Source organism: Trichoderma atroviride, chromosome 6 (assembly GCF_020647795.1).
Source record: "Trichoderma atroviride chromosome 6, complete sequence".
Lineage (NCBI taxonomy): Eukaryota > Fungi > Ascomycota > Sordariomycetes > Hypocreales > Hypocreaceae > Trichoderma > Trichoderma atroviride.
Genome location: NC_089405.1, coordinates 1,973,458 through 1,991,751, shown reverse-complemented (window position 1 = coordinate 1,991,751; position 18,294 = coordinate 1,973,458). Strand labels below are relative to the sequence as shown.

Sequence of the window (18,294 nt, the reverse complement as noted above, 5' to 3'; positions counted from 1 at the left end):
ACAGCCCAGAGATCGGTATGTAATGCTTCGTGCTGCCCTCTGCTCTGCACGCTCGCGCCGTCTCTCGTGCCTCGAGCTCTGCAACCCATTGATTGATCCATTGGCCAGCAGGGAAAGGGAGAAACCCCCAGGCATCGTCGGCTTTGCGTGCACTTCTGCAGCGCGCAGCTTCTACGGCGCTCTCCTCGTAATAACCTTTGCCGGGCTGTTGGCTTTCGGTACCTCTCGTGCGTTGGTCAGGTGGTTGCTTGAGGTAGCCTCGCCCCGTCCGCCCTCGCTAGAGACTTTTATTACCGCGCCTCGCCCTCCCCTCTTGACTTTTCTTCCACCTCACCTTGGATCTTTCTTTACACCGAGCAGACCAAAGGCACAAAGTGTACGTGAACCACCGCTGGCCACGCTGTCCCCTCCCCTCACAGACAACCCGTGGATAGCTCTCCTCCAGGGAATGCGTGGCGTCCCCTCTGTGTTGAACAAAGAACCCGTTGGGCTGATGATGGAATGACCCTCAAGAGCTGTGCTGCAATTTGACCCTGAGAACGCAGCCAGAAGCAGAAGCAGGTGCCCCGCATCGCCGCAAAAGTGTAATAGTGCAGTTCGAGCGCAGCCAGCAGAAAGTCAATCAACCAAGCAAGCAAGCAGTGCAACGCGGCAGACAGACAGCGAGTAATCGTCAAGAGCATCTCCCGGGCGCGCACCTCGTAATCGGCCGTCGCATCACGACCAGACTTGACCAGAATTTCTTCTTCGAAGCCCCCGTGCAGCGTTTCGTCTCGCTGTGAGCCTGTGCAGCCAGACAGGATTCGTGCCGTCAGCATCGCGCCGTGCTCCACAGCCTCCGTCCCGGTCCTGACGTACCTCCTCCACCAAAAAGCCTCCCGTTTCTGCTCCTGAGCCGCCAACGCTACCATCGACAAAATTCGCAAGACGACAGCCAATACTGCCAATACTGCCAAGCTCCCGCAGCTCCCTCTCTCGTCAGCCTCGCCGACGCTTCAATTAGCATCGAATCGGCCGTGAGCCTGCATCTGGTACGTGCACCAAATACCTACCGTCCCTGTCCCCGTTCGGCAGCGACGCAGTGCCGTGCAAAGCCCTCACCAGCGACTCATGCTGCCTTGAGCCTCGCACCTCGCACCACCCACTGCCCTTTCTCCCTCCTCGCGGTATCCAGTTTTCCCGCTGGCCTCACGAGGCTGCAACTCAGCTCGCAGCATCTTGAATCCCCAACTCTGTCCTCCCCGGCACCTTCCCCTTCGTTGCGTGGCCTTGCCTGCTCGTCGCCTGTTGCATGTCACGAGCCCACCTCGTTAAGCACCCCGCCCTGCTCCCTCCAAGACCCGCCTCTCTCTCTGTGCCCAGCATTCTCGTGCCACTACACTACACCAACCACTACCAGGTAGCGTTTTTTCGACCTATGGAATTCTCTCTACACCCGCTGCCGCTTGTCACGTCCTGATTGCATGTACCTTTTACACTACACCTTATTAGCAGCTGTCTTCCTCGGAGGGGCATCCTTTTCTCTTTTCCTTTTCCCTTTTTTCCCCTTCCCACCTTTCACTCACCTACCCATTCTACTGTCATACTGCCTGGTGCAGCTGGATTCTTCCCATCGCACCGAGCAATTCTTGCACTTTCGTATCGAGTTTCTGGGGGGCTGCCTTCTCCGCGCCTGTTGATTATTTCATCGCTGGTAAAGCTACCAAGTTTTTTTTTTTTTGCCCTGCGCGTCCGCCTTAGCTGGTGCCTTTCCCCCATCCAGCTTCAGCTCCAGTCCCCTTCCCTCCCCGCACTTCCCATTTCGCCCTGGCAGCGAGCGTGTCACCACAATTTGTGACCTGCCAGTCTAGACTTCATCTCAACCGGCGCTGCAGTCTCCAATTCTTTTCCTGTCAATACCCTTGATTCGCGCTCCTTCTGATCTCAAAGCCGGATATTTTGTCGCTAACTCTCGGCGTCTCTCTCTCTCTCTCTCTCTTTCTAGCCGCTTCTCTGCACACAGTTCCTCTAGCAATCTCAGCTGGAACTTGACGAAATTCGATCAGCTGCGTCTCATCGCCGCGACTGCAAAAAATCTTTCTAGTCGATCAAGATCGGCTCGCCGCTGCCGGCAACTGAAGCTCTTGCGACTTGTCGCGTTGCAATCCGCCTTGTGTTTTCCTAGTTTTCGTTGCCCACCACGGCCCTCGCCAGGACTCTTTCTTCGTTGCCCCTCACCTGCTTATCGCTTGGGTGTTTCAAACCGGATCTACGATAGCATTGGCGCTCTAGTCACAGTACACGTCGCCCAAAATGTCAACCCACCGGCCGAATGCTTTCAATAGCTTGCGGATGGGAGGTAAGCTCACTATCCGTTCCTGTACGCCTGTGCATATGAAACTGACTCATCGGTTCAAAATTGTAGAGGTCATCCGCGAGAGAGTTCAAGATGGTGTCACCGGCGAGACTAGAGATCTGCAGTACACTCAGTGCAAGATTGTTGGAAATGGCTCGTTCGGTGTCGTCTTCCAAACGAAGCTTTCACCATCCGGCGAAGATGCTGCCATCAAGCGAGTCCTCCAAGACAAACGATTCAAGGTATGGTTCCCTCACCTCTTTCCCATCCTCCCGCTCTTGACTGATTGTCTTTAAACAGAATCGTGAGCTCCAAATCATGCGAATTGTTCGACACCCGAATATCGTTCAGCTGAAGGCTTTCTATTACTCGAACGGCGAACGTGTATGTATAACTCTTGGTGCTGTCTGAAAGCATCGTAGCTGACACAAAAATCAGAAGGATGAGGTCTATCTCAATCTGGTCCAGGAATTCGTTCCTGAGACTGTCTATCGGGCATCTCGTTTTTTCAATAAAATGAAGACCACCATGCCCACGTTGGAGGTCAAGCTGTACATCTACCAGCTTTTCCGAGCCCTTGCCTACATCCACTCTCAGGGCATCTGCCACAGAGACATCAAGCCTCAGAATCTCCTTCTCGATCCCAACAGCGGAATTCTTAAGCTGTGCGACTTTGGCAGTGCTAAGATCCTGGTCGAGAACGAGCCTAACGTCTCATACATATGCTCGCGGTACTATCGTGCACCCGAGCTCATTTTTGGTGCTACTAACTACACCACCAAAATTGGTACGACATCCGGTACTCCATCAAGACCTTTATATGTTTGCTAACTTGTTCCATCTGCAGATGTGTGGTCCACTGGATGTGTCATGGCTGAGCTGATGCTTGGTCAGCCTTTGTTCCCAGGTGAATCTGGTATTGACCAGCTGGTTGAGATCATCAAAGTTCTCGGCACGCCGACCCGGGAGCAAATTCGCACCATGAACCCCAACTACATGGAGCACAAGTTCCCGCAGATCAAGCCGCACCCCTTCAACAAGGTCTTCCGAAAGGCTGACGCCAATGCCATCGATCTCATCTCCCGATTGCTGGAGTACACACCAACCGAGCGTCAAGCTGCCGTCGACGCCATGGTACACCCCTTCTTCGATGAACTCAGGGATCCCAACACCAAGCTGCCCGATTCCCGTCATGGAACTGGTCAACTGCGAGACTTGCCAGATCTCTTTGACTTCACTCACCACGGTAGGCTAAAGCCATTCAAACAGGTGTGGTTTTGATTTCAATCATTTACTAACGTATTTTAGAACTCTCCATCGCTCCCCAGCTCAACCAGCTTCTCGTACCAGCGCACATGAAGCCCGTTCTAGCCGCCCGAGGTCTTGATATTGACAACTTCACGCCGATGGCGAAGCAAGACATGCTGGCCAAATTGGACTGAGCCACATGTCGGCCAGATGGAGTATGGCTCGTTACTGCTGTACTCGTCGAAGCGCTTGGTGTCTCTGGAAGATTAAATCCTGTCCTCGCTCCAGTACGGAGCTTTGGGTGATGCCAAGGGTAATGGCTCGCTGTTATACTTAGGCCATGCTGAGAGAATGGAGGATGAAATATACGCCCAAAGCTTTTGCTGCGTTGGAGCCTACGCGCTCAGCACCGGGGGGGACAGGCGAGATGGTTTTTGCTGTCTGTTGTGGAAAGGAGGGCTTCGGAAACTGTCTCAAAATTGGCAAGGAATGGAGGCGTTTTATTTTTTGTTTTGGTCCCCTAAAAACCTTAGTTTTCCTGGCAGGAAACTAGGTCATCCGCCAGTACGAGGGAGGCTGCATTGATGCGCATCTCAGGGAATCACTTTTTTAGACCACGTTTGATGCATGATGGAGCTGGCTGTTACTTTGTTTCTTTTCTTCTTTTTTCCTGTTGTCGTGTTACGAGGCTCAGTGCAGTGGAAATGGAGGATTATGGGGCCGACGGTTTCGGATGTCGACCTTGTGTGTCTTTGACAACAGTGTCTCCTTTTTCGCCTCCAACGCATCGGCGTACAGCGGGAGAGGGAAATCGGGGGTCAGAGGAAACGCTGAAATTGCTGGACCAGATTTGATATCTTGGATCGCGGGATATAGAACCCCTGCAGCAAAGCCCGGATGTCGCAGACAATGGATGGGGAAAATGAGCTTTAGCGGGATATTAGGACAGGCATCGTTTAAACAGATGAAAAAAGGAATGGGAGATGGATTTTTACTACTACTATGAGAGCACTTATGGAAACGTTTTACTAATCCTGGGATTGAAAATAAACAATTTGAAATGGACACACAAAGAAAAAGAGAGAAAAAAAAAAAACAGGTGCAGCGAGCTAGACGAGCTGTCAAACAACACATCGTCTGAAGAGGGCTAGGAGCGATGCTGGCCTATTTGCAGTGGATTTTTCTTTTAGGGAGACAGAAGATGATAAATAGCATTTACACTAGAATCATCAATGAGCTGATTGAACGTTGGGATGTGTGAGGGCTAATGAGCATCTGAGAACACTAGTTTGCTGTCTACTGATCAGCATTTAAACGGTGGTAGCACGAGTTCCTGCAGCCGGCCTAAAAGGGATATTGGGAAGAAAAAAAGGTTACGTCGTGCAAGAGAGAGGTAGTGTAAGTGTGTATAACCAAAACATGAAGAGTTTCCTTGGAGCTCGTGATTCTATACGGCATAGCCTTGGCGTGATGGGTGACCAGCGGCTACGCGCGTGAGAGTGAGGCCAAAAATGCGGCCTGAGGCACTAATGTGGACTAGGGCGCTTGCATGTGCAGATCCGCTTTACAGCAGGGAATTGGCTGCTACAGGTGAGGACCTACTTAGTACTTAGCCCGAGCCTCTTGAAGCCGTCGCGCGCGTTGCAGCTTTTCCCGAGCTTTAAGCAGCATCTCAACAGTCAATTGCACGCCTCACCATCGCTTTGTGCTCCAGCCGAGGGTCGAATCATGGCCGACTACGATCGAAGACAGCAGGGCAGCTTTAACCGCAAGAGGAGGTACAGAGGTTCGTCATATCCCAATACGTGTATACACACGCTCTGCAGAAGCTGATGTGACCGTCTCCCAACCCAGATGACGATGATCATTATGACCGCCGCCAGCAGCGACGGCGAATAGACTCGGCACCACCGCCTGTGCGCCTTCGAAGGCAACTCCTCAGCATCGCTGACTCCCCTCTGCGCCGATGGGGCGAAGAAGTGCAATCAATTGCCCGCCTGGTGGCCGACAACTACGACGACGAGAACCTACGTAATACCTTTGTGAATCTGGTCATGCAGCTGGTTGTTGAGCAGCCTCTGAAGACTCCATTTGTGGCTGCTGTGGTGCTGGTGGCCAACACTCTCAAGCCCGAGATTGTGGACGCCATCTTGACGCTCGCTGCCCAGGAGACGGAGAGCAAGATTGCCAAGGGGGAGTGGAAGCACGTGAAGCTGTATTTGAAGTTCTTGGCATGCCTTCAGGCGTGCTTGCAAGGCGATGGAATATTCCCTCTACTCGAAGAACTCTTCAGCCGCGCGGCTGACTTGCAGACTGCAAGCTCTGAGGATGTAGGCTGCCCTTTCTTCTCCCTCTCCAAAAACCCTTACACTCTCAGATCTGTTCACGCATTAACATGTACCCATCTAGACGATCGGCACGGAAATCGTCAAGATCATTCTGCTCACGATTCCTTACATCATGGCTGCTGCTCCCGGTCAGTTCCAGCAGAAGGCGGCAGATCTCATGGACAAGACCGATATCATCGCGTCCGAGCCCCATGCGCTCCAGGCCTTGGTTGATCCCTATCACCCCGACATCAAAGATGAAAGCTCATCGGCATCTCTAAGCTTGTGCATGCTTCTGCAAAAGCAGCTGCAAGCCGAAGCCGCCAAAAACTGGGAGCTGACCTGTATCCCCCGGCCCTGGAACATGCCCCTGGAAGAGATTGAATCTCAGGATAAGCTTGCCAATGCGCCAAAGCACGAGCTGCCAAACATCTCCATACCCGCAACGGTGATTGCTGGTCCTCGCCCACTGTTCCCCGAGGTCTACTTCTCTGTTTACTCTGACCAGGATGTGGAATCCGTGCCCTCGACGGATAGCGTGGCATCATCTTTAATAAGGGATGGTCTTACCGACACAATCAATGGCCTCCATTTCAATAGAAACGCCACAGCGAGATATTTGATCGACTTGGACTGCTATTTTGCCGATGATACCTTTGTCAAGAGGGCCACCCCATTTGATGAGCTGCGCAACACGACGCCAGGAAAGTCCACGTGGAAGCCGGAAGATGTCGCTGTTGACATTGTGTTTGCGCAGCTGTTCCAGCTACCTTCACCTGAGCACAAATTGGTCTACTATCACTCTGTTTTGACAGAGGCTTGCAAGCTTGCCCCAGCTGCCATTGCGCCTAGTCTAGGACGAGCCATTCGCTATCTTTACAACAATTCTCCTCGAATGGACTTGCAGCTGGGCTTTAGATTCCTCGACTGGTTCTCCCACCATTTGAGTAACTTTGGTTTCACTTGGAAGTGGGCGGAGTGGAGCGACGACTGCAGTCTCCCAGACATCCACCCTATTAAATGGTTTCTGAAAGGTGCCTTGGACAAGGAAGTACGACTTAGTTTCGCTCAGCGCATTCAGAAAACCCTTCCGGAACCATATCAACCATTGGTTGGTCCTGAAAAGGAAAAAGACGTCCCTGATTTCAAATTTGACAACCCTGGTAAGCCACTACTCCCTGTACGTTAAACATCATCGTATTGATGCTAACCAACTACGTCGCTTTATTCAGATACGCCATTCGCTAGCGAAGGTCAAGAGATTAGCGGTTTGCTCAGAAAGAAAGCCCCCGATGAAGAGTTTCAGCCCATCATTGACAAGATTCAATCTGACGCTAGCGAAAGAGCACTCGATCCGGTCGTTGCAAGCACCGATGTCTTGATGACGGCCATTTGCTGGGTTGGATCAAAATCACTGAGTCATGTCATAGCGTGCATTGAGCGAAGCAAAAGCCGACTTCTCGATGCTGCCAATTCATCGCCGGCGGCGCAAAATCAAATCCTAGTTGCCGTCATGGCCTACTGGTCCGCACACCCCGGAATCGCCCTGTCCATCGTCGACAAGCTGGTGAATTACTCCATCCTTACGCCTACTTCGATTGTGCGCTGGGCTTTGACGGCCGATCCTGTTGCCGATGGTGCTACTGCCGGCGAATCCCTTGCCCAGCCTCACATTTTTGAGCTTGTCTTGAACACGGTGACCAAAGCGTCTTTCAAAACCCGCCAAATTGTCTCTTCTCCTGATGCAGATGAGGAAACACGCAAGGCTGAATCCAAGGCCATTGTCGATCTTTTCAGCACTCTCAATGACTTGCTGGTAAGCTGGGCGGGCGGAAGCAAGGATGAACTGATGGAGACTGGCGATGGCTCAAGTGAGCGCGAGGCTACCATTCGTCAATGGGGCCAGCGGTGGCTCAGGGTGTTTAAGCGATTGGGGGCAATTGAAGAGGCCTTCCTCGTCGAGGCGGCCAAAGAGAAGCCTGGTTCATCGAATGGAGGAGTCGATGCGGTCTAGAAGACCTGGATCGAAGACTATGACTACTATAGTGATATATTGTAAGAAAAAGGAGAGGCGTGTGTGACAAGGAAAACGTGTTGAGTTCGTATAAGGGAGGGGGACGAATTATTAGTTAGTATTCGATAGGTACTTGCGAGTACGGGGTTGATAAGGGTAATGCTTTTTTTCCAAAGCAACGGTTTCGTTTTGATTTTTTTTTTTTCGGGGATTCCAGTTTTATAGGCTAATTTAGAGTGAAATATTCGCGAGGTTTAGAAAAATCAGAATTTAAGAGCTATTTACCTACCAAAAATATAATATATGACACTCATCTCCCTTGTTACAATGCCATTCACCTCCCAACTTCGCCCGAGAGAAGGAGATACAATGACAAGGAAAAGAATTACTTGTTTCATGCTTAGCTAAAAAAGAAATCCTCTTCTGTTCTCAAAAATTGGATGCTCTATGAGATAGATAGTAGGCTATGCTCAATCCTAGATAATTTACATCATTTGCGATCGTGAGCTTTTTTTCACGATGGCCTTTCCTCCCACAAAAACACTTTCTTACAAAAACAACTCCTGTCTATGGGAGAGAGAGAAGGATAATATAAAGTGACAAGACTTCTAGTCGTTGCCGTTGTTGTTACTGTCGTCTTCGTCGTGGTATTATTATACGCGTGTAATAGCAAAAAAAATTAAGATTCGTTACCGTCCCCCAAACTCCATTTGTTACCGTGTCCCGTTTCCTTAGAAGTCTGTCATAACCGAACTATACTGTCCGAACAAACAACTGGTATTGCCATATCAAAGGAGAAAAGATGCCTCAAAGAAAAGGAGAGAAAGGAAACCTTTCGCCTCTAAATAAAGAGAATTATTCGTCGTCATCGAGCTGCAGCGTCATGCTATCAGTTTCCTCTTGATCGGCTGCGGCATCGTCCCGCCCGGTATGATAGGCTGCTGCGTGTTTTCGCCCATCTTTTTGAGTTTCTCGAGTAAATGACTGTAAGAGTGTTAGACTCGCAATTCTATCAGAGACAGGCTGAGGGCGGCGGCGAAATGTATCAACCAGTTGACGGAAAGACTCCTTTGCCGATCCACTAAGATCTGGTATTCCGTTGGGCGGTGGGCTCAGGGATGGAAAAGCCTCGATTGTTGTGGGATTTGATGAGTGAAAAGAGTGAGTGGTGCTGGTGGATTGTGGTGATACGGAGGGTGGTTGGGAATTTAGTGAATTAGGACGAGGGTCGACATTAGGGGCAGCTATTTTTGCTGTATCTGTAGGAGGAGGGAACTCAACGAGAATTAGAAACGGTGGGAAGTAGGCATACTTGATTGGCATGTGACCGCGGGAGCTTTCAGTGACTGCTAGATTGAGCCTCTTGGTTTGCTCCCGGTGCTCTTCAAAGTGTTTTTGGATTCGGGCTTGGCACCCGTCAGCCTCGCCACCTCTTACAACGTAGGTACAGCCGTCTTGGTCGCACGTCCAGGCGTCACCGCTTCCGCGAGGAACTGTGGATGGTATTTTCTCCGTTCGAATCACAATCTGAATTGGCTCTGTTTTTTCAGATCGGAGCGGAGCAGCTTGAACAGCGTCCCTGGGGGTGTCTGCTCCAGTCGAGTCCTGCATGGAAACATCTTCCTCTTGCTCTTCCTCTCGGTCAGAAAAGTAATGTGACCGTTTCAAGCCCGACGATTCGGAGTCTGGCTCGCTTTCATCTCCAATCTCGGCAAAGGTTCGTTTCTTGGAAGAAGTCACCGTTCGCAAACTGGATGTCTTGCCTGGTCTCCGGCCAGGACGCTTCAAGGTCTTCCCGATGGGGCGAGGTGGGTCGTCGATTTCTTGTGGAGAGGAGTCTATCTCAACAGCGGATGGCACTGGCTTCTTTGAACGCTGACTTGGTGTGCGTCGCACCAAGCGGTAAGGGAACTCGGATAGTTTTATAGCGCGTGGGTTGAACGGTTTTTGTTCCAACTCCTCCAGGTATGACCAAAGTTGCAGCGTTTGGAATCTGTCCTTGTCTAAATTCTGCAACAAAGCAGTAGCATTGTAGTGCAAGACTTCTTGAACAGGGACTTTGTGGGAACCAACAGAACCGTCTTTCCACATGGGAAACTTGTAATCAAAGTAGAGGATATTAAGAGCAGTCATTCCAGAGATGCCTCGTTTTGACCCAACTCGCTTTTCGCATATCTCCTCTACTGCAGAGAGAACGGAGGCAAAGGGAGTTTCGTCTTCATGCGCAGTGGTCATGGCAGCATCAGGAGGTTGAATATGGATTGCTGGTTGCTGGACAGTGATGCTAGGAGTAGCCACATCCATATTTGAGGCTGGTTTCGATCGCTTTGACAGTTGAATTTGATCAGAGTCGACTTTATCCATGCTGACGCTCCTGGTGATGCGACTTGAAGACCTGTTGCTTGGTACTGGACTCACTCTTTCACGTGGTGAAGGACTGCGCGCTTTTCGAGGATTCTTGAGTGCTACCATGGTTTTATGTACCACATCCTATATGGACGTTAGCCACGGAGCTAGCAACTGTAGCGAAGTTACTCACGGCATGCTCAGTTGTGAACCATTTATAGAATGGGGTTTGTTTCCAGTCGATAAGGTCGAGAGATTCCTGCGTGAACTGGCAAACCAGGAAAATGGCGTGCTCAGAACACCGCTCCAAGACCTCATTGAATGTTGCCCCGTCGCCAGTTTTCATGGCATACTAAAAAGCCATTTTAGCCGTGACCTTTTTACCGATTTTACCATTCACTCACCTGTAGAAAGTCATCGTGAAGAGCTTCTAGAAGGCCTGAGCCTGATGCCTTTGGAATTCCGCTTAGTCGCTTTGAGTTATATATGTCCACCAGGTTATAGTACATGGTCGTGGCTTCGCACATCTTGTTGAAAATCGGGCGATAGTCTTCTGAAGGGTTAATCTCATACCAAGCTCCTCGGCCCAGCGCCCACACGAGGGGTCGCGCCCCCGGCGCTTCTCCGATCGAATAAGCGATGCAATGGCGAATCTCTATGGGAGTGGATGATCGGACCTTCATGATGACTGTGATTGTCAGAAAAGTTATTGGGACGACTGAAGGGGAGGGATAGTGCGTGGCGACAACTCACGATGTCTCCTGTCTGAAGCATCCTCCATGATGAGGTAGCCTCGCACGATATACGGGCCTCTCACAGCGACATCGAGGGCATTCTCGAGAATCTCGCCTTTCCTGTCAAAGACGGTGGCATTTCGCAGCTCCAGGCAAGGATAGTTATCCTTGTGGACGTCCTTTGGTTGCGATCTGACGACATTGGACTCTTGCAACCAGCGGATCTTGTCGCCATCAACAGTTTCGACACTCGATGTCGACGCCCTTCGCCTGCGTCCGCTCATTGTAATTTGAGATGACGGTTGACAACCATAGGACGATGGTAGTATAAGAGTTCGGGAATATCAAGAAATAGCAGCGTTCGACGTAGAGGGAGCAGTAGGAAAGCGAAGAATCGATCGAGAAGATGTTTGTCGTGGCGTCGATCTTGATCGTGGGGAAAGACTCTGGGCAGGCCTGATGAATTGCTAGCCAACTGACTGATCTCTGTTGGAGGGAAAAGGAACCACGGTTTTCTCTGGTTACAACCGGATGGACGTGCACAAAACTCAGCCCAGGAGAGCTGTCGACGGTGTTGGCGCAGTTGAAGATGCAAAGCAAACGGCGTGGAAGTTGGAAAGGCACTTGGAAGCAGTTCGCAATGCCTTCAGTGCTTTAGCAGCAGTGTAACACGCCAACGCGCTAACTCGGCGTCATACCTGGCGGTTCGCGACTAAAGAATGCGCCGGGATAATCGGCGGTAGAGCCTCTGTGGAGGGGCCAGCGACTTTGACAGCTAACCGGCAGTTGGAGAAGCCCTGTAAGGACTCACTGGCAGCACTGGCAGCACTGGAGGACAGCGCTGTGGCATGACCCCACTACAACTTGGGCTGCTGTACAAACGCAGGCACCTTATACGAATGCTAGCATGCAAATACTGTTTACATACAGTAATCACATGCCTTTCAGACAATAATTTATAAATCCAGTTTATACGTCTTATTGTCTATTTTATTCTTGATGGTGTATTTCGCAATGCGACGTATGGCGCAGTTCCAAGTCAGCAAACGCTGACATTCAGCTCAGAAGTACGCCAGTGGATATGATGGGACCCTTGTATTCCAGAGCCCTACTCCGCAGTACCAGTCACATTTCATCTGGCTAGGAGGGGTTCCTCTACAGGCCTCTCAATACTGTCTTTGGCGCATCTCGTGTACTTGCCTTGCTAGCTTGGCGTAGTTCAGGTATAGGTACATGCGATATCTTATCGGTGCGCTAAGTCAATTTTTTTTTCCAATCGCCGCCCATAGCCTGAATCGCGACTTGATTGCTCGAGGTGAAAGTGAGCTCGTGGTGAAAGCTACATAATTTGCGGCTTCCCTCTTTATCCTCTCTGACTTTTCTCCTCTTTTTCCTTCCACTCTCTCTCGTATTACTTTGTTTATCTTCCCCTTATCCAGCTTTGGACTCGCATGCGACGGCTTGGAAAAGTGCTATCAACAATGGCTTCGGACATCGTCCGGGATGGTGTTTTTGGTAGGCATTGTCTTTCTATGCGCTGACCTCGACTGCGCTTCTGCTCTGCCGATGCCTTTGGCTCTTGGGGAATGCTGCTAATGCGATTTGGTTTGCCTCCACAGCCATAAACAAGCCTTGCGGCATCAGCTCTGCCCAGGTGATACGAGAATGCCAGCAAGCCTTCAACCCTTCCTCATTCTTCAAACCGATGATCGACGCAGAGATTGCCCGACGACTGAAAGAAGGCGGCCAGTTCCATCGGCGCAGGGCTGAGAAGAAGGCTTCTCAGGTCAAGATCGGCCATGGAGGAACTTTGGATCCCTTGGCGACGGGTGTATTGATTCTGGGCATTGGATCTGCCACAAAGCAGCTTCCTCAGTTCCTCGACTGCACCAAAACGTACGAGACCATTGTCTTATTCGGCGCGAGTACCGACACCTACGATAGAGTCGGCCGGATCCTGTTCAAGCGTCCATATGATCACATCACACGAGAGATGGTGGAAAAGGAGCTGGAGGGGTTCAAGGGCAAGCAGATCCAGATCCCACCTCTGTACTCCGCGCTCAAAATGAACGGCAAGCCTCTCTACGAATATGCGCGCGAAGGAAAGCCTATACCCAGAGAGATTGAAGGAAGAGAGGTCGAAGTGCTGGAAATTGAGCTTGTGGAATGGTACGAGCCTAAGAAGCACTCTCATCGCTGGCCAACAGAGGAAGCAGAAGCCGCTGAGCGCAATCTTGCCGAGCAGGCCTGGCGGGTCACGAAACAACAGGAGACTGCGCGGAAGCTCACGCCAGAGGAGAAGGAGCAGGATGATCAAGCAGTTGCGGCGCATGAGAGTTTCAAGCGCAAGTTCGAGGAGCGACAAGACGAGCTCATCAGAGATGCGCCACGTAAGAAGCAGCGCCCTTCCAAGCACTCTGCCATGATGTCTGGCGCACTCGGCCAGCTGCCTCAGCCCATCCACTCAAACAAGGGTAAAAATCTTGTGCCTCCTTCGCCCGACGAGAGCACCCCTCCGCCGTGGAATGACGAAGGTCCTCCTGCTGCTCGGATTCGATTAAAGGTGACATCAGGCTTCTACGTGCGAAGCTTCTGCCATGATCTTGGCACCAAGCTGGGATCGGCAGGCCTCATGGCCGAGCTTGACCGTGTCCGCCAGAGTGATTTCACCGTCGGCGGCACCAACTGTCTCGAGTACGAAGACCTGGCCAAGGGCGAGGAGGTTTGGGCACCCAAGGTCGCCGATATGCTGGCGCGATGGAATGGAGAGCCCGAGGGACAGTGGCCTGGTCCCCAGGCAGCTGAATCACAGAAGAAGCCAGAAAAGAGAAGCCCAAGCCCAAGTCCTGGCGCGTCAGCTTCTGCCCGATCTGAAAAGCGATCACGGTCGCCATCTGTGAACGGCGCCTCGTCGCCCGCTCGTAAACTCCAGGCTAAAGGTGATGGAGAGAAGCCTACACGACAAACCAATGGCGCCAAACCTCCCACAAAGGCGGATGATGAGAAGTCCTGGAACGGATTTGATGACTGAAGTGGGAGAACAAAAAACAAAAGAATACCAAAAAAAAAGTCATGATGATTAATATATCAAAGCGGATCATCTCCTTCTTGTTGTTCAGGAGGGGAATACGACAGCGTTGTCCCGGACAGTTGATGAAACCAGGGACACATGCCTATGCGTACGCAAACCAATGGCGTAGGGGCACGAAGGCAATTTATATAGAATCGCAAGCAAATACTTTCACGAGTGTAGTCTCTTACACCATGCTACCATAAAGATACATCTCAGTTCTCATGTGTCTCTATCCAGTGATTAGTCAATGCCTGTTACAAACACCTTACTATGCACTTCCCGGCCACTCCCCCCCAATCGTGCAAATCCAAAAGCTGTGGTATTAAAGTCAAAAGCCAGGGCATGTTCCATTCTTGCGCATTGCCCATTCGCCAACGAAAGAAGAGTATAAGAAAAGAAAAAAGAATCAATACAAATAGATCCCAACGCTCCCATTTCCCATTTATCTGATATTCCGTAACCCAGCCCATGAAATCAGTCCATCCAAGTCGCCCATTTATTATTCCTTTTGCTCTTCATTTATTCATGTATCCATTCATTCAATATCCCTAGACGCCAATGTCAGAGCCTCTGCATCGTATCCTTCTATCAGCAGGGTCTTGACTTTTTCGATTCGATGCATAGCTAGCTCCAGCTTGTCTAGCCGTACCCTCTTCTCCACATCCCGCTGCTCGAGTTCCGACACCTTCTGCTCCAGGGCCGCCCTCGCGCGTCGCTCCGTGGCCACCATCTCGTTGGCCTGCTCAAACAGCGTCGCACTGAGATCCTCAAGTTCCCTGTTCGTCTCGTTGAGGCGGCCCTCTGCCGCCTTGCGCAGCATCTGCTCCTTGTTCAGAGCTTCAAGCAGGTCTTCTGCCGTGCGGCCGCTATTTCTCGTCGTCGGCGTCATCATCGTCACTCTCGGTTCAGGCGGCGGCGGCGTCACAGGAGGTGCGGCCCTGGGTACCGCCGGAGGGCTCGCGGTCTGCGGTCGACGCGAATACATCAGCGCGGATATCCTCGTCGCGCCGGCCTGGAAGAAGGACGAGCGGGTGGGACTGTGAGATTGTTCGGGCGTTGACGAAGGCAGCATGGCTCGCAGCCTGGTCAGCTCGGCCTCGTAGTCCGCCCAGCGGTCCACGGCGGCGGTGGCCTTTTGGTTCAGCTGGAAGACGTGAGTTTCGAGCTCGGCGATGCGGGCCTGGGCCTCGAGCAGCTGGGTTGATGGCGGCTCGGCATCGTGTGGAGGGATCACGAAGGCACAGTTGGGGCAGCAGGACGGGCTGGGATCGACAAAGAGGGATGTTGTTTTCGAAGCAGCGGCCGTAACGACCATGGTGGACGACATAGTAGCCAGAACGCTGGTCTGCTTTTCCTTGTGCGATGCCTTGTTTCCAGCCGCTTTCGGCACAAGAGACGCCGAGTTCTCGTCTCTTCGTTCAAAGACCCAAAAAAAGACAAATGATGAAATGAGGTCAGAGCAGCTAGGCAGTCGTAGGGTCAAAGACGCAGATGCAGGTGCGCTGGCGGGGTGGTTTAAGGGAATGTCGCGTGTGTTAGTGGAGCGCTCAGCAGGGGCAGACGCAAACCTTATGAGGGAGCCAGGCTGAGATGCCCTTTGAAGAGCCAATGCAGGGGGGGCTGGAGGCACTGACAGCGGCAAGGTCCGCTTTATCTATTCCATGAGCTGGTCTGTGTGTGTAAAACTGGATTGCCGTTGTACAGCCTCCACGAGACACGAAGAGCTGCTATAATTAGATACATTTGACACATGTGCACAGATACGGAGCAGGGAGCAAACAAATAACATCAAGACACTTCCATATTATTGCCGCTACTGCTTCGTAGAGGCCCCTTTATCAATAGTATAGAGGACTCTTCAAGATTAAGAGCACCTCTAAGAGCTCCCATGTTGCAGCAACGGATAGCTGCGGCAATCCAGGGCACACGCTGCAGCCTTCTAGTCAGGTACAGTTCAGGGAAAAAAGCGCGCTAAATCCAAACCTGACTCCATGCCCAAACCCATGCCTACCAGCTAAGCTATTTTGATGGAGCACAGTAACATTCAAATGCGTGCCTCGTAGGGTCTGTGCTGTTCAGCATCTTATGTATCGCCTCATTTGTTCGCCGTCCATTTCGGCGTTGTGAGTGTCTGAGATCCAATAGCGCCCTTGTGTTTGACTAATAAACCCCAGTTCTTGCCTAGGTGTTTGTACAGCTATTCACCCGCGGCTGTTTGTGTGGCGCCCAAGAAGCCTAGCTAGGCCAGTTGCTGCTGACGATATCTGCAATATGATGCTGCGCATAGTACAAAAGATGACAGTCGAGTTTCGGTGTCTTGGCAGTTGCTTCAGCTTGGCTTGGCAACCTTTCGCGGCTCGCTCACACCCGTATCGGGATCTTTGAACTCTTTCCAGCTGATGGGAACCATGTCATTTCCTACATCGCTGGTCGCCATGATAACGCCAAGTTCGTTGGATGCCGTCGAGAGATAATAGTTGGCTTGGTCGCCCAAGGAGATCTAATCCCAAACTATCAGTCTTTATTGTCAACGTCGGCAATGGAGGGGTATTCCTTACTACTTGGGCCCGAACAATATCACCGGGTTTGAAAGACTCGTGAATCTTGACCTTATCTTGCTCCGTTGCCCTAACATCTTGTACCCGAATCACACCCTGCCACTCTGTCTGCAAAACTGTATCGCCAACTTGTTGAATGACTACAATGGCCTGCTTTGGCATAAGCCGCACCACGCGCGCCAACACAGTGTTGCCGACATCTGGCAAGACCTCTCGCTTGCGGCCGCGCCTAATAACAGAGATTGTCGACAATTCTTCCACAGACGGAGCTGTGATCTTGTTTAGTCGCTTGGTCGGCCCAGGAGCTTTGGCTGGTGCTGTGACGTTGACATTGCCTAGCAGCGACGAGACAATATTGCCTCCGTAGATGTGTGTGCCTGGGCCCGAAACATATTTGCCGGCGGGACCCAGAATCGTGCCTGGAATGGCGAGAGAAGGCAGAGTATCGGTCGCCATCGTAATCAGATTGGAGCTCTGAAGCAGCTTCGTCTCCTGCGCTACATCGAAAAATCGCCAGCCATGACAGCAGCAAAAAGTCTTATCGCGATAACGGTCACGTGCCAAGCTCCGATTATCTAATCCACCTCAAAATCCGCATTCGGCTCCGGAGTGGGCTTTCCAAGGCGGAGAGCGGAGCAAAGAAAGTCAAACACACGGAGTGGGTTTTTTCAATTCTACAAGAATGCTCGCACTCCATGTTCCTACAAGAAGGCCTTTTTTTCTGATCAATGGCATCCCGAAATATTCTTCAAGACGCATGTTCATTGATCTCTTTTGTATCAAGTGTTACCAACAAAAACGTCACAGAAGAAACTCTAATAATGTCGACTGATTTGCAACCATTGGTAAGACCAACAGAATCGATCCATATGATGCTTCCGAGTTGACGCTGACAGCTTGAAGAGATCCATTTTTCCACGCTTACCCCCTGTAAGGTGCTTACCTATCCGCGCGCGGTACGAAAGGCGGCAAGGCGGCCTATTAGTCGAGGATAGCAAAAAAAACTTTTGAGCTAACGGCAAAAGCCACGAGCTCTGTGGCCTACAGTACAAAGGAACCAACTACAAGTATGCTGATCGGTCGGAATCGACGAAATCCGCACCGGCAGAGTGGAGTCTCCTGATGCTTACAAAACCTCTACCGCTAAATGGCGACGAGCTCTTGGAACTGCTGGAAGAGCCCAAGAGCCCCAGAAGCTGAGAGGCTGGCGCGTACGGATTCCGGTCTACACAGCATCGCAGAATCCGTCACCATTCTGCAATCCAACGCCTTTTTGTGGTCCTTGTGCCTGCAAAAGTGCTCCGAGGTGCTATCTCCGGCAGCCTCCTGGATCTCCGGCACCGTATCGGCACCAATCATCTGGCTTGCAGCGGCATTGAGTTAGGGTTTCACTTTTCTGCCTGGCGATTTGAGTCAAACGAATGCGAGGTGCATTCTCGAACAGATCGCCATGTGAGTCACCCTGTCGACTAGACGGTGAGACCTGCATGCGGGATGTCGGCATTGGGCCCCTTTTGCCGGATTGCTGTCGTTGAATCCACGACAAGCGGCCCTTTGCTTTCTGTACGGAATTCCCCGTATTATATGTACCTATGCGCAATGAAGCTGTTGCAACCAGGTGCCTTGCATGCCAACGAAGCTGTGGAGATACGTAGTGGG

General features: G+C 51.4%; 8 protein-coding genes across 8 annotated transcripts; 4 read left to right on the top strand and 4 right to left on the bottom strand.

Annotated features, from left to right (window-relative positions):
* Positions 1 to 22: 22 nt before the first annotated feature.
* On the top strand, positions 23 to 531 carry TrAtP1_011245 (uncharacterized protein; the record flags this gene model as incomplete). The annotated part of the gene is made up of 2 exons (XM_066115030.1): positions 23 to 376; positions 514 to 531. The coding sequence occupies 2 exons, from the start codon at positions 23 to 25 to the stop codon at positions 529 to 531; spliced, it is 372 nt and encodes a 123-aa protein (XP_065971127.1).
* Positions 532 to 2,292: 1,761 nt separating this feature from the next.
* Positions 2,293 to 3,777, top strand: TrAtP1_011244 (uncharacterized protein; the record flags this gene model as incomplete). The annotated part of the gene is made up of 6 exons (XM_014093386.2): positions 2,293 to 2,338; positions 2,405 to 2,577; positions 2,636 to 2,719; positions 2,774 to 3,122; positions 3,183 to 3,581; positions 3,644 to 3,777. 6 exons carry the CDS (start codon positions 2,293 to 2,295, stop codon positions 3,775 to 3,777), a joined length of 1,185 nt encoding a protein of 394 aa, XP_013948861.1.
* A 1,407-nt stretch (positions 3,778 to 5,184) lies between these two features.
* TrAtP1_011243 (uncharacterized protein) lies at positions 5,185 to 8,214 on the top strand. The gene is made up of 4 exons (XM_014093385.2): positions 5,185 to 5,369; positions 5,438 to 5,913; positions 5,993 to 7,073; positions 7,143 to 8,214. Exons 1-4 carry the CDS (start codon positions 5,312 to 5,314, stop codon positions 7,922 to 7,924), a joined length of 2,397 nt encoding a protein of 798 aa, XP_013948860.1. The 5' UTR covers positions 5,185 to 5,311; the 3' UTR covers positions 7,925 to 8,214.
* Positions 8,215 to 8,805: 591 nt separating this feature from the next.
* Positions 8,806 to 11,288, bottom strand: TrAtP1_011242 (uncharacterized protein; the record flags this gene model as incomplete). The annotated part of the gene is made up of 5 exons (XM_066115029.1): positions 8,806 to 8,908; positions 9,237 to 10,414; positions 10,464 to 10,622; positions 10,675 to 10,958; positions 11,024 to 11,288. The coding sequence occupies 5 exons, from the start codon at positions 11,286 to 11,288 to the stop codon at positions 8,806 to 8,808; spliced, it is 1,989 nt and encodes a 662-aa protein (XP_065971126.1).
* Positions 11,289 to 12,312: 1,024 nt separating this feature from the next.
* TrAtP1_011241 (uncharacterized protein) lies at positions 12,313 to 14,287 on the top strand. The gene is made up of 2 exons (XM_066115028.1): positions 12,313 to 12,519; positions 12,624 to 14,287. The coding sequence occupies exons 1-2, from the start codon at positions 12,456 to 12,458 to the stop codon at positions 14,033 to 14,035; spliced, it is 1,476 nt and encodes a 491-aa protein (XP_065971125.1). The 5' UTR covers positions 12,313 to 12,455; the 3' UTR covers positions 14,036 to 14,287.
* TrAtP1_011240 (uncharacterized protein) lies at positions 14,288 to 15,689 on the bottom strand. The gene has a single exon (XM_014093382.2). It carries the CDS (start codon positions 15,402 to 15,404, stop codon positions 14,613 to 14,615), a length of 792 nt encoding a protein of 263 aa, XP_013948857.2. The 5' UTR covers positions 15,405 to 15,689; the 3' UTR covers positions 14,288 to 14,612.
* Positions 15,690 to 17,123, bottom strand: TrAtP1_011239 (uncharacterized protein). Its single transcript, XM_014093381.2, has 2 exons — positions 16,636 to 17,123; positions 15,690 to 16,577 (listed from the first exon to the last, which is right to left on the bottom strand). Exons 1-2 carry the CDS (start codon positions 17,089 to 17,091, stop codon positions 16,407 to 16,409), a joined length of 627 nt encoding a protein of 208 aa, XP_013948856.2. The 5' UTR covers positions 17,092 to 17,123; the 3' UTR covers positions 15,690 to 16,406.
* Positions 17,124 to 17,603: 480 nt separating this feature from the next.
* TrAtP1_011238 (uncharacterized protein) lies at positions 17,604 to 18,187 on the bottom strand. Its single transcript, XM_066115027.1, has one exon. The coding sequence runs from the start codon at positions 17,992 to 17,994 to the stop codon at positions 17,779 to 17,781; it is 216 nt and encodes a 71-aa protein (XP_065971124.1). The 5' UTR covers positions 17,995 to 18,187; the 3' UTR covers positions 17,604 to 17,778.
* Between the last annotated feature and the right edge of the window lie 107 nt (positions 18,188 to 18,294).